A 19086-nucleotide genomic window follows, 5' to 3' on the forward strand; every position below is an offset into this window, starting at 1 on the left:
AACGTTAAGAATAAATGTAGTTTTTGAAGATAAAGTATTTGTGCTTACCTTTATTGAAGGTGGTCCACTAGAATGCGAATCATTATCTGCTAACACAGATGGATTATTTTCATCAACAACAATGATTTCGTAGTCTCCGTCATGGATAGTTCGTCCGCCTTTTCATGTTAATTTGTGAATAATAATAAAACAGGAATAATTAAAGTTAACTTTAAACAATATTAGCTATAAATATTAAATGTATAAGCTGCATAAAAATTTCTGTAATATAAAGTATGTATATAAAAGGTTACATAAAGAGGTTAATATAAAAAAATAATGCAAAATTCAAAAGTGAAGATGAAAATGTCCTTGTGATATGTATGTACGAGTTGTTAATATACGTGAAATGCGGCGGCGGTTATTGTGATATTTGATCTAATAATCAAACCCCCAAATTTGTTTTTTTTTTTTGCAAAAACTGTGTCAATGAATTCAATTTATTAGCAAAAAAAAAAAAATTGAAAAAAAAAACAAGTAACAGGACTTCCTTCTTATTTCAAAAATATGTATTTAAACGAAACATATTACATCGCTCATTCAATATATTTAACTCTTTTTGATAACCACAATTACAATAACTTTACGGAATTTTAATAATGCAATCTTGTGCTTTAAGGTGCGTCTAAATTGTGCCATCAGTAAACTAGTGCTTATGATATAAAAAATTTAATTAAAAACAATAAAACGTTTATTCAAGCTGTGAAAGGAATGCGTTTTGCTTTCAACAAGTTGGGATGCGCCTTAAACAAGTGAACAATAATTACTAAAAAGAGGTAGCTGTTTTACTCTTATGTAAAAAAGTTTAACAAAATCAAGATCTCATTTAAAACTTATGCAAAACTTAAACTAATAACTCAAATTAAACAACAATTAAAGTCGATAAAAACCAAAGAATATAAACAAAAAATAAAAAGCCAATTTTAAATCCTAAAGATTCATTTTGGATTCGTACAAGTGGAAAACAAAAAAATCTTAATCACCAAATTTGCTGTCATAATTAACAAAGAGATGAGGATACACTCATACATCCATACGTTGAAAAACAAAAACTATACAAAATTAAATGTAGTAAAGTAAAATAAAAGACGAATAGACTAGAGGAGTAGCAGAACGCATAACTCTCATTAATACCTGTTCCAGTTGGGGTACGGCCATTATAGCGATAATTGTTATTAATGCCGTTATTGTTTTTATATACCGTAGCTCCTAAAGATGCTGCTGATGATGCTGCTGCAGATGACGCAGTTATTCCTAAACCACCTACATGCATTCCACCAGCACCACTAACAACAGCACCTGATCCCAAAACATGACCATTACGTATATGACGGCCATTATTTATAATGGGCATAGAATTGTGATTATTGCCATTATTATTGCTGCCACAGCCGAAGCTGCCGTTACCATTCGCAACGGTATTGGTAACAAGACCGTTTATCACAACGTGTTGTGTGTGATAATCAACTATGCCGTTCGGGTGAGATGTGGTACCATTTATACCATTAATCATCAAGCCTGACGGTGTACGCATGTATGATTGTTGCGAGTGATGGTGATAAGACATACTACCCATATCGATTCCAACATTTCCACCACTACTTCCACTTACTGCACTACCGATGATTCCATTGTGATCTTGCTGTTGTTGTTGATTTTGTTGGGGTGTTGAAATTTTACCATTTAACGCTTGATTACCATTCATCATACTGAAGTGACCCGATGCTGTAGACTGTTGTTGTTGAAGATGGTACTGATGTTTTTGTCCATGTCTATGATGAGGCTGTGAAGCCAAACTTGAAAGAGAAGACGTTGATGCTGGCTGGGATGTATTTGTTGAAGAGGTAGAAGGACTTGTCGATTGTGTTGCGATAGGTGGTGACGGGCAATGGGTTGCATAAGAAGTAGTACTTATAGTGTGATTATGACTTTGGTAATATTGTTGATGATGCTGCTGCAGCTGATGTTGATGTGTTACGTGGTGATGATTGTGTTGTAAGTTACTTGTTTGTTGTTGCTGAAGCTGAGGATGATGTGGCGGCGATGGCATATGTTGTTGATAGTATAGTTGTTGTTGGTGATGTGGTTGATGTTGCATTGTAGGCTGTTGTTGCATATTTGATTCTGTTATATGGTTATGATGTGTTCCTGGCAGAAATTGTGGGTACACATGGTGTGACCACTGTGGAAACAATGGACGACCTGACGATTCTACTCAAGGAAAAGTGATTTCGAAATTCGAGAAGTTTAAAATAATGGATTTCGAAAAATAATATTTCGGAAAATAAAACAAACAAGTTATAACCAAAAAACGAAAACCGAAATTTCGAAAAAATACATTTAGTAATTAAAATAAAAAACCATTATGAACATTTGAATGGGAATACATACATATTTAAGTTTATATATATATATATATAATGGTAATTTAAAAAAAATTTCCATCATCATTTCCATAAAAAAATACGTTGTTATCGGTTCAATATATACAAAAACGTCAATAATGAAAATAAAAACACATTTCATATTGATCATGTCACTCGTAGAGGATTTGGGGAAGTTTTGTAAATTTGATGACATTTTCGTTGTAATGTATATTTACAGTCATTTTATAGATGTATGTAGTTGTTGGTTAAACACAAAATTGTATATGGATTTTAAATAATTTTGTATTTTTTCGTTTAGTTAGTTTAGTTATATTATTATCATACAAAAAATCCGAATAAAAGCAGCATGGAAAATAAACACGAAAAAATAAACAGAGAAAAATATAAAGAGGGTGTAATGATTAGCAATACATCTAGCAATGACGTTAAAAAAACGATAACTTTCATTAAACACAAATATTTATATTAATGAGGAGAATTAACACAGGCCAGATAGAAAATTTAAACGTCAAAGGAATAATGAAAGTTTGGTTTTTTACATCATTTACTTTCTGACTTTAAAATATAGAGGGTAACATTAACATTTTAAATTAAAAATCTATATATATTTTTTTTAGTGTTTTTAATTTTTAATTAAAAATATTAAAAAATAAAAAACGAATTATACTAAAACTAATTAGTCTAATTATTAAAAAAACTTATAAAAATAATAGCTACCCCCTTTTTAAGAAATTATGAAATAATTCATACATATTTTAAATAAAGATCAAATTATAATTGTGAACATTTTAATATACATATGAAAGAAAGTATGTATGTGTTAAGAAATAAAACTACTTTCACGTATTACAAAACAATAAATAAACCAAATTTGTTAATATTGATTAAAAAAGTGAAAATGTTTGTGCAGTTTTTTTTATATAAATATAAACTTATAAAATATTTAAATACACTCTTACCGCCAGTAGATCTTTGCATAACAGGTGATTGCCTTTGAACTTGAGGCTCAGCTGGGGGCTCTAGGATGTCACGATATTTCGACACCATTAAAACTGAAATAAAGTACACAATCGCCAAGGACAAAAACTGAGCCTGTTTTGTCTCCTCCTTAAATAAACAAATATTTGCAAGTGTAAAAAAACTTTAGCAAGTGAAGACCGAACAAAGAAATTTTAAAAATATGAAAAACACTTACAACATCCCTGTATATAACAGCTCTCAATCGATTTACATCCATATCTTGTAGCAATTTCTCTGGATCCTTAACTGGGGACAACTGGCCTGTTATGGATTCAACAATATTCTACAAATATAAATGAATTGTATTTAAGTTAAAACAATCTTAATAATATAATAAATATATTTTAGAATTTTCTATTTTTACTTCAGAAATTTCTAATTATATTTCAAAATCTTTTAACTGTATATCGGCAATCTAAAATTTATTTCCGATTGTATTTCAGATATTTCCAATTTGTAATATACAAACATTTTTAAAATACAATTGCATAAGATACAAATAGAAAATAAATTTGAATTAAGGTATCCTTTAACAATTCACAAAGTTTTATAGACTAAAAAACTTTTAGAAACTCGCTTACCTTTGGTGAAGCTTGAGCACCACGTATAAGTGCTTGTAAGTGGGCAGCTCCAGGCACATCTCTTGCCATTGCACCAACATTATATCGTGTACGTTCCTTACATTCGAGGCAATTGCGTACTGCACAAGTACAAACTAAGCGTAGGCACTGCCTTAATATGCCACCACTAGACATATTCTTTTCGGCTTCCAGTTCCCCGAAATTCAAAGACGTTGCAAAAATTAATACATCAGCCATGTTAACAAGACGCTGCAGAAATGAAACGGCAACTTCAAGGGGCATACCTTGAGTTGGTTCAAGAACATCAAGTTCAGACTAAAAATTGAATCAAGATAAATAATTTTCAAACATCACATTTTAACATGCTGCACAGTGGTATATAAATAAAAAAGAGCATCTAAACGGTTTCCGATTCTAATGAAATTTTACATGCGAGGAAGTTTTGTTTATGTTTTGAATTCTGGTCTAAAAATTTTGATAATTTAATTTTTAAAGGCGAATATATTCTAGTTAGTTAGTTTGAAAGGAGGATGTACATATATACATCAAATCCGAAGAAATACACATAGGCCTCTATCGGGCCTGTTGTGCGAACCCACCACCTCCGGTCTACCAGACTAGACAGTGGAAGTCAAAATTTAAAACTTAACCAAACAACTCGATTAGAAGTTACAGAAACATTTGCCTCTTTTTTATTTCTAAAACACTATGTGCAGTAAATAAACATATTTATAGATATTCTTACATTTGGCGAAGTTGCAGAGGCCAACAGAGGCAATAAGCCACCACAGGCAATTATCAAGTTATCAGCTAGTTGCGATATCAAATGTACTGTATTTACAACAAATATTGCATTTTCGCTGGAGTTGACAAAATCCAATACACTCTTTGTAGAATGTGAGCGCCAGACTTGTATATCAGTTTCCAAAGAAAAGAGAACATCTGACAGCAATCGTTGATGAATGTATGACCACTTGAATTCTGGTATACGGAAAGGCGGACGAGTGGGACCAGGGCTAAACATAGGACGAGTTGAACCAGATTTGGGACGTTGCTGTTGATGCTGCGATTGTTGTTGTTGTGGATAGCCGTGTTGTTTCGTATCATCTGTTTTAAGTAAATATAGTCAATTCAAATAATATTATTTTAAGTAAAAATTTCTACTTAAGACGGTTAGTCTTGGGTATACCCAGCAAAATTACGTTCATCAATACCCAACATACCTGGGTATGTCATACAATATATATGGATATTTCATAATTTAATACATTTCTACCCTCATATTCATAAACAAATTTTTATTTATTTTATAAACGATTATTAAATCAAATTTCGTATGGAAATTTTGTTTTATAAACCTTTTATAAAATAAAATGCTGTTTATGAATAAGGGGGCAAGTGTATAATTTATATAAAAATTTTAGCAATTTTTAAAGTTTCCCACTGTTTTCCTATTAATAAAAATATCATAAATATTAAGGGTCTTATTTATAAACATTTATAAAATGTTTATAAATCGAATTTTCATAAAAAATTTGTTCTATAAACCTTTGATAGATTTCTACGAATAAGGTAGTAAATATTTTTTATATAATAATTAAATTATAAAAAAAGCATAATTTAACTTAACATAAACAATGAAAAAAAAAAATTAATTTATCAAAATCGGTCCATATTTGGAACAAATTTAAAAAATGTTTATAAAAACTTTTTTATAAAAAAAAATTGTATGGATAAAACAAGCATAATTTATCCAGTTTTACATTGATTTTTTGATATGACATATTTTTGAATTGATATGATTGATGTTATTTTCTACGAAGGTAATAAAAAGTGAACGTATTTACTCATGAAATAAGTAGAACATAATAAAATTTGAAAATTGTTATAAAAGTGTGACATACATTTTATCTTTCTTCTTTTATTTAAAAAACATCAAATTGTTTAAAAACTAACAAACTTATGATTTTTCAAAGTTTTATGAAGTTTAATTTAGCAAATCATGTGGTTTTCAATAGTCTAGTCTATAGTTTAATATATAGTCTAGTCTATAGTGTAGGAAATAGTCTAGTATTTAGTTTAATCTAGACTCAATTCAATAATCTGCTCTATAGCCAGTTTAGTCTAGTTTATGGTCCAACTTAAAAAAATATGTACATAGTACATATATATTGATGTTTTAATTACATTTGTAAGACATCGAAATGTTAGTCGTACACCCAGAAAGAATCATTTTCTGTGTCTGTATATTGAAAACTTCACACCCTCCAGATATAAATCCATTTCAAGAATACATGATTTTCTATACTTTCTTGTCATAAACCGTTACAAATGGATATAAATGTATCCATAAAAAAATATTTACCCAAAATATACGCCCTTTCATTTTAGATTTATAACCAACGACATAATAACAAATTTGTGAATAAAATATAAATATTTACCGAAATGTTGGTTTTCAACCTGTGTACTGGCACTTTGTTGTTTCTGTTGAGGTTGCTGATGAGTATCCTGAGATGATACAGGTTCTTCGGTGTAGTCTATAGACTGATTGGTTTGAGTCTCCTGGCTAATACTATCGTGTGCTAAATCATGTTGTATTTTGTTAGTGTTGTCATCAGTATGAGATATTAAATCTAATTTTTCTGATTCTAACAAATTTTGATTTTCAGATTCTTCCTCTAACACATTTTTCTCTGCCGAGTCTACTATTGCGGAAACGGTTTTTTCTACCAAATCATCAACAACAGTTTGCACTATATTAACCACATTTTGATTATTTTCGCTTTCATTTGCACGTAGTTTCTCTTCACTATTACAATTTCTAATAGATGGTGAATCTAATGAAATAGCTTTATCCAAAGCTGATTGTATAACATCTTCAATAATTTCTTTAGCGGTTTCGTTAAGAAATTCCTCCGGTGACAGATCTGTGTCAGTATCAGTATTTGTTTCCATATGTTTTCCATCGATCTTTTTGTAAGCATTATTAGGATTGTTGTTTTCATATTGTTCAAGAGTTTGGTCTTTTGAGGAAATCTCAATAACTTTATCTATTAATTCATCAACAATGTCTTTGACTGTGGTGACTTCAGCGGTATATTCTTGTAAATTTACCAACGATTCATCCGTCATCGAAGCACTTGATACTGTTGTTTCAGGACTAAGCGAAGATATTTCTTCCGTAGTTTCAACTGTAGTAGATAAAGACGAACTGACTTCTATTTCGGCTACATCATTTGGTACTTGGTCAGTGACGGTAGGTGTCACTGTACCCTCATCTGTTGCTGTCGACGTAGCATTGTTATTCAATTTATTCTCTTTAGTAACCTGGGTTTGTTCAGTCTTTTTCGGGCCTTCATCTTTATCAGGCAAATCGTTTGTATTGTCAGTATTTGCGTTTATTTCTGTTGGTAACTGGTCAGCTTTTGTATCCAAAATATTGTTGTTTAACAAATTTTTGGTATTGAGCTGAGTTATTTTTGTATGACTTGACACTTTTAATGGATGTTCTGAGGACGGTTCTTTGATTTGTTTTTTCTCATTATTTAATACACCCTGTACTACTTCGTTGACGGCTAACTCAATTTCTTCATCCTTTATAACTGATGATGCTTCCTGCAATTCGTCGGCTAATTGTTTGCAGTCGGCTAAAGATTTCTCAGATTTTTGTAAAACTGTTTCAATATGAGCATTATTATTTTCTAATTCTGTTTTAGCATTTTCAATTTCAAGATCTTCTAAATCGCTGATATTTAACGTTTCTTTCAAAGCTTCCTGCCCTGTGGATGAATTCGTTTTGGCGGGTGTTGCGGTGACACTGGTATTCTTAGAAGAGGGCGAGTTACCATTGCAGTTAACGGCAGTGACAGTTATATCAGATTTTATGTGTTCATTGTAAACGTCGCTCACACTTGATATACTAGACTTGACAGGTTCATTGTCGATGGCGTCTTTTGTTGAATCTATTGACTTCCCACATGATTCGGATTCAAGAGCGCAATCACATTTTCCTTCAACTTCACTTCTTTCCGTTTTGACATCATGAATTTCATTCCCAGGATTATTATTTAAACATTCTTCCGTTTCTATTTCATCGTCGCCATCTTCATCTACTTGGGGAACATCTTCTAAGGATGCAACCGACGGAGCATCGTGAACAATGCCATGTTGTTGCTGCTGTAATTCTTCTCGTTCCCATCCGCTGATGGTACTTATCGGTCTCGCTTGTCTTAGGGCGGGATCAGTTATGTTGTCTGTTCGCTGCCGTTCATAGTGCTCATACATTTGAGCAAATTGTAGTTTAAACTCTTCATATGAAACTTTGGAATGGACAATGGCCAATGTATCAACCCAAACTCGCCAGCCTCCGTATTCATATTTAATGGCATGATGTAAAAGCATACGAAATAGTGAATAAACCATATCGGAAATTTTCTGTTCTTCTGTGTTTTTAGGATGAATGTAAGCCATTGCAATTAGCCATTCTTGCCACACGGACATTTGTAGTACTGTGCGTCTATTTTCTCGATTGCTATTACATAGTAACGTCATATCGGACAGGAATAGTTTTTTTACTTCAATCAAAGATTCAGTTTGTTTTGATTGCCTAATTAAAGTGGCTACTACTTTCAGCATCACTGAAATTAAATAAAAATAAATAAAAGACACATCAAAAATTTCTAATTATATACTTATACTATACTAAAAATGTCTAATTACTATATATTTATTTTTGTTTATTTAATAAGCAAATTTATGTAAAGATTTTTATTCAATCTTCCAGATTGACATGAATTAATAATGATAGTCGGTATATACAAAAACTTAAATTTGAGCCAAAAATGTTTTCCTTGTTTTTCTTGCGTTCATAATTTACTCTTGATCTTTTTTAATATGGGTATTGTGGTTATCATAAAGTGAAACAATCAGTTGAGCGATAACTATAAGTATTTATAAGTTTACAAATAAGAAAAACAATTTGAACAATTTGAAAAAGCAAAATCTAAATATCCGAAGAAGCATTAACTACCAAATTATACAACGATATTTCCATTTTGTAGTTTTTAAATGTTTCTTTTCTTTTCCCACCTAAAGATCTTGTAATAATTCAACTTACTTGGATTTTCTAAGCGATAATGACTTTCGGGTTCAGCATGTCGGTTGTACATTATATGCTGTGATATATGTTCGGTCATAATTTCATACAAAACATTATACGTTGGCATCGACAGTGATTCCTCATACAAAAGTAATCGTTCTGCTAATAGTGTATATAAATTGTGTGGAGACATAACATCGTACTTTCTTCTGAAATAAAAATAACAACGTATTTAGTAAACGTATAAACATACACATTACATAGATAGTTGATAGGTTGATGAGGGAATGAAGAGTTTAACATACTTGTAAGTGCTCCTCGATAAAAAGAATCCTAGCAGTTTAAGGGCTTGTAAGCGTATCAATTGACTTTCAGCAGCCAGAAGTTTAAATATGGTTCTAACACCATGTTTAACATCAAAAGCAGGTACCATGGAACTGGGATGCTCAGACATAAGCGATATTAACATTTGCAAAACATCATGTAAATTTTCATCCTAGAGGTTCCGTAATTAATTAATCTAAAGGCAATATAAAAAGATCGCGATACTTACCTCATGCATGGTTGTCAAATAATTTAGAATGCTTTGCAGTTCATCTTCTTTGACACCCTGACCTATCATAATCAATTGTTTCAAAAACAATAAAATGTAAGCGCGTATTGCTAAGATATCTTTCTGGGCTGGACGGGGGCCATCTAATCAGTATGGAAAATATGATAGAATTAGTTGAACATATTTAACTGAGTCTCTTTCACTTTCGCTTACCCAGTCCCTTTGGAATAATACCACTTTTAGCACGTGGATTCACAACCCAATAATAATATTTTAAAGTATGTACTGTTTGCAAAACAGTACTTACACGTCGAACATTGCTATAGATTTGCGTATCGCTAAGAAATTCTGTAGCTAAGTATGAATAAAGTCGAGCTTGAACATTCGCCGGCGTATAAATCCATAACGCTGGATTAAATAAAACGTGATCCAAAAGCTGCCACGTTAAAAACGAAAAACAAAACAACTACAAACGAAATACAAATAAATGAAATTAGTTATTACATTTTTAGGATCATGTATGTCTCTCAATAATTTAAACGTTTTTCAAAATATTTATTACATTTAAAAGATAAAGAAAAAGGAATACAACAATACATAAAATAAGTATAGTATATATACATACATGTTTATGAATAATGCGGTCGATTTTATTTAGTTATATAATACAAAAATATGTATTGATTTTGTATTTTGATTTCAAACGTTTTATTTCGTAACAAAAACAGCATGCAGCAACAAAATAAGGATATTCATTCAGTTTTACAGCATCAACAATAGTTATTTAGGAACAAACAAATTAACAATATTGTATGAAAAAGAAACATAAAACAAAGAAAAAATATTACTTAGTACACACATTTCATACGCAGATTGAATATTTCAAGTTCTTCTTGCATGTAGCAGATTCTTTTCATACAACAATGAACAGAAACTGCTGCGGGAACTGTAGAATTTCAAACTACTAAAATTATAAGTAATTAAAAAAATAATAATGCATGACAATAATTTATGTACGTATTTAAGTATTTGTTAATATATACCTTTAATGTTTGTTTTCGATATTTCAATATTCAGTGTAAAAAATATTTTTTGTAATTTTTGGTTCAAACCATTTAATAATATTTTTAAATTTCGCGAAGATTATTAAAAATAAAACAAAAAAATTACGGTTAAAAAGCGTCGCATGTAACTTGAAGCGTAGAATGCGAAGTAGCTGCGAAAAGCGCGTAATGTTTTGACGCGATGACGCTAGTGTGAGCCTATGGCAGTTCCTTATTGTTCTCGATTTTGTCTAACTTACTATTTTAAGTAAGGCAAATAATTAGATAATTTTAGTTGGCTACGCTTTCTATAGACAGTGAATCTGTTGTACTTTTTTCATGTACTTTTTAATGACATTTTCAGCCTTTAGTATGCAACTGATTTACATATTTATGTATATATGTATATACAATACTCTATATTTTATATTTGAATGAATGTTAACTTCAGTCGATTCTTTGAAAATGTTGACTTTTGGAAAGTTAAAGAGAGCCGTTTTTTTTCAATAAAAATTTATTATTTTATTACTAAAAATTTCCACCGAATTGTTATTGTATTCAAATATGCACTCCATACAGATTATGACATATTCAATGGGAAGTTTTAAACGACTTTTTTTATTTCGAATAATTTAATTTGTTTAAAAATATTCATTAAATTCAGTTTTTGATTTTAAGAAAAGTATGCAGAACCCATTCCTTAATATTTCTAATTAATATTGTTAAAATACCAAAGCAAGGCCTTGTAGTTATACTTATTTATAGAGAATGCTGCTCTTTACAACAATGTTATCATATATTCTATAAATCGCAATAATATTGCATATTTTAGACTAAAGTATAGATAAGGAGTGAGATCGAAAAATTCTTAACACACGTTTTTCATTACATTTTTCAACCAAAGTATTATTTGATTTTTTTTGATCAAGTTACCTTTGAAAAACATGTCAGTTATTATGTGTAATGTCAATTATATTAATTTTTTTTGTTAATCTGATTAAAATGAGTGACCAGAAAAAAGTGCGTACTGAAATTATTAAATATTTTCAACTAAACCCAACTTGGTTTTAAAAAAAGTTGGTCAAGCATACAAAGGTCTGCCGTCAAACTGTTTCCAATGTTATTAAACAGTACCGGGAGAACTTGTCAGTTGATAGAAAACCTGGTTCAGGTAGAAGGAATGGTCCACATGATGTTTCTAAAGCCAAAAAAATAGAACGCATTTTCAAAAGAGCTTCCAACACATCCGGTAGGAAAGAAGCTCAGTTAGCTCAGTGCTCGGACTATTTGGTACGAAAAGTTAAAGCTAATGCAGGTTTAAAAACATACAAGGCTCAAAAAGTTCCTGACAGGAACGCTGTTAAAAATTTAGAGGCCAAAAACAGAGCACGGAAATTGAAGTCAAGTTTTATAAAAAAATATTCTTGCTGCATAATGGATGACGAAACGTATGTTCTGGCAGATTTTTCGCAACTTCCAGGTCAAAAGTTTTATGTTGCTGATGCTCGAGGGAATGTTGAAGAAAAGTTTAGGACCCAAAAGCAGACAAAATTTCCCAGAAAGTTCTTGGTATGGCAAGCAATATGCAGTTGCGGCAAAAGAAGCCAATCATTTGTTACAACGGGCTCTATAAATACCGAAATTTACATCAAGGAATGTTTACAAAAAAGGCTGCTTCCATTCATAAGACTTCATAATGTGTCCACTTATTTTTGGCCTGACTTGGCATCCTGTCACTATGGTAAACAAGCCCTTGAGTGGTACACTAATGTGGTACCCAAGAGAGGCAAATCCTCCAAACTGTAAGCCAGTGGATCAAGTTGTACACGAATGAGATGGAAGACGAGTGTGGTACCAAGAGAGGCAAATCCTCCAAACTGCCCGGAGCTAAGGCCAGTGGAGAGATATTGGGCTCTTGTTAAAAGAGAATTGAAGAGTACACAAAAGGTGTCCAAAAGTGTGGTAGATTTTAAACGGAGATGGACTACATGTTCGAGCAAAGTGACAGAAAGCACTATAAAAACGTTAATGGAAGGGTTTCCGAAAAGGGTTTAAAATTTCATCACTAGTGATTAAAACTATAAAAATATTTTTTTTGTAAATTGTAATAATAATTTGAATCAAATAAAAAAAAATAAAGCTGTAAGTTTAGTGGTTTCTTTTTTATAAACATATATGTATGTTAAGAATTTTTCGATCTCACTCCTTATACGAATTATTAAAATAATTTTAGGTAAAATAACAAAATTAATCAATTGCTTTTAGTGCGGAAAGTTTCTTCACCAAACTGACTTTAAAAATAGGTTTTTATTATTAGGACAATATTGGCAATAAGGTGTTGTTGTGCTATTTTTAACCCAAATTTTTATTAATAAAATTTGTTTAAATTTTCTTGGCTTGTGCTCAAACTTAAAAGCTTTTCATCTTGTTATGTTTTAAACCAATATCGCAAATTAGCTTAAATTCATGAGTTTATACATACCTATTTCAAAAACTCATTGGTGGTTAAATTTACATTGAAAATAAATAATAACAATAATAATTATAATAACATGATGTTAAATATAAATATGCATAAATATAATTTACAACATTAAATGTAACGTAGAACTTCAAGTTATAATCTAAATTGTATACATAAATCTAATATTACATATATGTATGTTAAAGAATTTCTTCTAAAATACTACAAAAAAATTTGAAAAATTTTCTTTCTTTTAAAGTATCAAACTTTTCACCTGGTAAAACTGTTTGTTAAGATGATGTTTAAGAGAGAGAAAGTGATGACGTTTGTGTTTTTGTTTAATGTTTATAAATGAGGAAACGGGTAGGAAAGCATTGAGAGAATTAAGGTTTTTAATCAATTCGGTTGCGCCATTTTAACAAAATTTATCATTTTAAATTAAAATTTGAAAAGAAAGTTTGACAAAGTAGAAAAAGGCATAAAAATGTAAATAATTAATAATTAATATATAATATAATAATATATATATATATATATATATATATATATATATATTATATATATATATATATATATATATATAATATATATATATATATATATATATATATATATATATATATGTATATATATATATATATATTAATATATATATATATATATATATATATATATATATATATATATATATATATAAATATATATATATATATATAATATAATATATATATATATAATATACATATACATATACATACACATATATATAATAAACACATATGTATGCATATAATTAAGCATGCTCGGAATATAATTGAAAACTTAATGAATGCAGTATTAAGAAAAAATTAACTGTATTTTAAACTAATTCACTTCAATTTCTGTAAAATCATACTCAAGGTACTTATTAAATTCTTTGGGTAATTCAGAATAAGGCCTTTAATATGGTTCGATTCACATTGAGTTTAACGTTAGACGAGAATAAATTCATCAAATACTTTGAAAACTTTAAAAAATAATTATCGGAATTTAATTTCTTCGAAGCTTTCAATGTATATAAACTAAGGTTGACAACCAATACTGTTATTAATATCGATTAAATACCGTTTAAAATTGAGTACTTGTATTGATACAGAAACCGAAATAAGTTTATCGGAGTATATTCCAGTATTCAAACAACGTTTGTCTCTGTACTATTACTTTACAGTTATAATAACGGTATTGATTCTTAATTGATCATATCAGCTTAGAATAATAACATTCCTAAAAGCCGTGATACACGGTTGTCAGATCTTACAACGTTGTAAGTAAAATGTTCTGAAAATATCAAACAATCGTCTGAACTTATAATTATATCCTACACCACTTTAGTGGGGAGGGTATATTGGGTTTGTACTGATGTTTGTAACGCACAATAATATTGGTCCTGTACCCCCCTTACAGAATACCCAACGGCTCAGAATCATTTTCTGAGTCGATTTAGCCCGTCCGTCTATCCGTTCATGTAAACTTTGTAATCAAACTACAGGTCGCAATTTTGAAGATAATTCAATGAAATTTGGTACATGATTTTCTATTGTCCCAGGGACAAAGCCTATTGAAAATGGTTAAGATCGATCCATTACTTCACCTAGCCCCCATACAACTGAACCCCCTATAGGGCATTTAAGTTCATAGTTATGTTTAATATACTCATATCTCGACAAAAAGCTACAAAAATCAACTTCTATACAAGACTTGATGACCCTCACAAATTCCATAATAATAGGTCTTCATAAGAAAAGTCCCCATCAAAACTTAACTTAAATGTCCACAATTTATTTAACAATGTATATCTGAGGCAAGGTACAATTAAACTTAAATGCTTTATTATGGCAACTGAATCACATTATATTTTTGTCAAAGGGGTAGAGTATTATGTGGTTGGCCTTGCCCTACTATTATAATTTTTTTTTTTTTGCAACGTTATCCCAAAAAGCATTACTGAAAATATCGCAAAACTAAATTTGTGTGTTGGCAGTGTTATTAGACATTTTCAGCACATTTTACTGCCAATGTTGTAAAATCTAACAACCGTGTATACATAGCATAATAGAATTAGGCACTGACAATTGACAAACCTAAACATTTTGCTTATGAAACCTTATTCAGTTTTTCAATGTCATTGAAACAAGTCAGTAAACACTCACTTTACATCAGTTTCAGTTATTTCTTGTTGAGTTCGCTTTTGGTGCATTAATAAAATTCTTATAGTTTTATATTATTTTTTTGCCAAATTATGCTTTTTGTTTTATTCAGAAATAATCAGAAAAACAACAATACCATTATTTACAAAGAAATGATATATTTTGCATCTCACTCAAAAAATTATATTTGTATGTGTAAATTTCATTGATACCACACTTGTGATATGGTATTAGTTTTTATACCACACAATCAGATGGCACAATCGCAACACTTGAACAATCACATGATTGTTGTTATTAGCAACGAGTTAACTTGATTTTGAGCTAACTCAAAAAAACTGTGGGAGGTACCAAATTACACACCTCAATTTCTTTATATTCTTAGAACAATGTCGTTATTTATTTCGGTAGCCAACCTTGATACAAACATTCTTTATTTATGAAAAAATGGGGTTCGTGGGTTTTATTCCCACAAGAGACCATGTCTGCTGCACTACAACTGGCGTATGGTCATCGTCACCCAGCTCGGTAAATTAGGTTTAAATATATATTGTAATTCTATTGTAATTGACAAGTAAAAAAATAAATACATAAAAAGCTGACATCCAAAATTTAATTTTATTTATGTACGTACAAATGTTTAATCACGCCGCATCATTCTACAAAATGGCGGTCAAAGATAACTTTCGGGATGGTGAGTTAAAGTTAAGTTTTTAGTAATTCTTTACAAAATATATTTCACTTTAAAATCTTTTGAATCAAAAAGTTAAAATAATTTGAAAATTAAAAATTTATTTAGAAAATTTAAAATTAAGCAAAATACCGATAAAGCTAAAGTGAAGTTTTTCGTAATTTTTTTGAACTGCATAAACTGCTGACTTATTAAAGCATCGTTGTATATGTATAGAATTTAAATACCGTAGTGAAATTGTGTTTAAATTTTGTACTGTTACGTTTTGGAAGTCAGCCGAAATATGAGAAAAATATCCGAAACATAAATATGAAGTTCCGGGCGTATAAGTTATTTGATCAGCAAAAGATACATATTTATCATTCGCCCACTACATACATATTTTTTAGTTTAAAATGATTAATTTATTTGTAATTGAAAAGTGTTTTACTCAAATTTTAAAAAACATATTAAAAAATTACTTTTTTAAAGGGATATCGCAAGCCCATGTTTAACTGTGTTTGTGTGTGTGTTTTATTACATAAAATAGAAATGAAAAAGAAAACAAACAAATACAATAAAAATTAATTATTTGTATTTAAAAAATAATTAAAATATTAAGTAGTATGTATAATAAACATTGTCATGCATTGTCGATTTTGCAATTTCTACACACATGTATTACACATGCCAGCTTTTGACAAGATTTCAGACAAAAGAAATTTGTAGCGACTACATACAAATGTATAGATATAAATGGACTACGTATAAATCAGATATCTTACCTGCTTGAGCAATAAATCACTATTTGCCGATAGACACGTTACTAAATACTTAGTAAGATTAAGAAATGAGCCCAACACCTCTAGAGTTAAGTGTTCTCTAGACGATCGTTGCAGCATAAATGATATAACTAAAAACCCCCGATTTTGTATCATGTGCTGCTGCACGGTTTGCGAAGTTTCAACTAACTCACAAATAAAACCTAAAAGCTTCGAGCTGAAAATGACAAATAAAATACAAAAATATTTACTTCTATGTATGTACAAATGAACTAAACAACTTACCACAATGTTGGGTCACGTTTCATATCGCCAATTCCCTCATGGGCCATATCCAATTGTGAGAAAAGTGGAAACAAAACTTGAATACCACCTATAGAGTTTAATGTACAGTGTATGGAATGTGTAATAACAGCTTTAACATCCTAAAACGCAACAAAAACAAAACGAAGAAAATAAAAAAACTGTTCTGTTGCAACAGTATAAAAACTTATGCAATTTTGTATTTATTCTAAATATCGCAAAAATTAAGCAAACATCGCAAGAGAAATACCAAAGGAATTTTCAGCCACAGCATTAAATTGTAGGTAGATTGGGTTTAGAAAAACTGTCCCACAATAGGTACCTACTTATAATATAGAGAACAATCTCATTTCAAAAATTTTCGAAAAAGTTTAGTACCTTACCCTTTCCGATTGTATAAATATGAAGTTTAAAGTTCTCCATAATTTCAAAATTCATTTCGGTTTGGATTTTATTGGATTTAAAATTTAATGTTTTTGAACCATAATTATATTTGACATTCTAAACTTTTTAACCGATTTTAGTCCTAGAGTCTAGTGAAAGCCTATGTCTTTTAGTTTTATCATATTTTATTTAAAATATGTATTATAGTTTTAACATAAGAATAATGATATCCTCTTTGATTTCTTCACAAGTGAAATAAATTTTAGTAAAATACTCCACCGCATTTCTATACAATAAATAAACAGTGTATTAACAAATTCCCTTATTGTCCTACTCAGATTTTTTATATTTTAGTGAAGGAAAAAATGGAAGGTACACTCCATCACTCTTTAATATATCACATTGTTTAATATAATTAGTCATTGTATTAAAACTTTAATATTGATACTTAGATATTGGCTTTAATTATCGGCTAAAACGATTAAAATCGGTTAGATAGTTTAAAAAATATAAGATGTCTTATTAGTTGCTTATTGAGAAACCTCCTAAAAAATATCAATTCAACCTTACTTTTTTGTTGAAAATTTATAGAAAAATTTTTTATGTCCTACGTAATAGGTTAATTTATTATTATTTTTTATATTTTTTCATACTTACTTGTAACATAAGTGCATGTGGTGTATGTACAAAGTATGATACATTTCCTTTAGGTGCTGACTGCAAACATAGTTGACCATCGGTTGCCACTGGATTATACATAAATACAATGGCGTTAGATAGTTTACCGTCATATAGGACCTAAAGAAAATAGAAACAGAAATCGTTTAATACATTGATATATTAATTTATTCCTGTTTGTTAAAAGAAATGTGAATTAACTACATATACATATTTTATTTCTCATTCGTTTTATTTTTATTAAGTTTCTCTGTCCATATTATTGGCATAAAATTGCAATTACAACAACCTCGTGTCTTTTTTGTATTTTAGCATTCATTGCACTAAAATATGACAAAGATGTTTAGTCAATACTGATCACTATTAAATATAATGCATATTCGGCTCCTTCTCTTACTTTTTATTGGGCCGTATGCAAAAAATATAATATATAAACTAATTAAGAATGGTTTAAGAAAATCATATATATTCACGAATTATTTTAACATTAATTGATTTAAATATTAAGGTATATGTAGAAACATGCAAAAAGCTCATCTTCATAGACCAACAGTATTTTATTACAAAACCCGAACTATTTTATTACAAATTGTATAACAGTTATAACACTAATGTACATACATATAATTTCAAGTAGAACACATTGCGAAAACGAAAATTAATTACTTTTTTATTTATATTTCACTCAAAAAACTTTAGAGTACTTGTTTTTATGCATTGATTTGATTCCTAGTTGGTTTTAATCCACCAACTACGGAGAAATACATTGATATCAATTAAAAATATGTATATTCAATGTGTCATTTGAATTAGGATGGTCCCACAATAAAAGTTGCTCAAATTACTACCGAAAATAAAAATTCTGTAAATTCTATGACCCCATTTTAAATGTTAT

At 29.6% G+C, this 19086-nt stretch overlaps 1 protein-coding gene across 4 annotated transcripts in view; it reads right to left on the minus strand.

The window, feature by feature from the left end:
• LOC111678907 (neurobeachin) overlaps positions 1-19086 on the minus strand; it is a 36331-nt gene that overhangs the window by 9325 nt on the left and 7920 nt on the right. For 2 of the 4 annotated variants that reach the window (XM_046945834.1, XM_046945837.1), the window contains 16 exons: positions 18171-18311; positions 17112-17251; positions 16830-17043; positions 16527-16559; positions 13463-13471; positions 9895-10147; positions 9682-9824; positions 9434-9624; positions 9147-9337; positions 6472-8667; positions 4773-5134; positions 4028-4342; positions 3622-3729; positions 3386-3533; positions 1174-2250; positions 49-158 (listed from right to left, as the gene is read on the minus strand). In XM_046945834.1, the coding sequence (XP_046801790.1) occupies positions 49-158; positions 1174-2250; positions 3386-3533; positions 3622-3729; positions 4028-4342; positions 4773-5134; positions 6472-8667; positions 9147-9337; positions 9434-9624; positions 9682-9824; positions 9895-10147; positions 13463-13471; positions 16527-16559; positions 16830-17043; positions 17112-17251; positions 18171-18311 (5631 nt within the window). The remainder of the gene's footprint in view (positions 1-48; positions 159-1173; positions 2251-3385; positions 3534-3621; positions 3730-4027; positions 4343-4772; positions 5135-6471; positions 8668-9146; positions 9338-9433; positions 9625-9681; positions 9825-9894; positions 10148-13462; positions 13472-16526; positions 16560-16829; positions 17044-17111; positions 17252-18170; positions 18312-19086) is intronic. The other 2 variants (XM_046945833.1, XM_046945835.1) reach the window with 2 other exon arrangements.

Source organism: Lucilia cuprina, chromosome 3 (assembly GCF_022045245.1).
Source record: "Lucilia cuprina isolate Lc7/37 chromosome 3, ASM2204524v1, whole genome shotgun sequence".
NCBI lineage: Eukaryota > Metazoa > Arthropoda > Insecta > Diptera > Calliphoridae > Lucilia > Lucilia cuprina.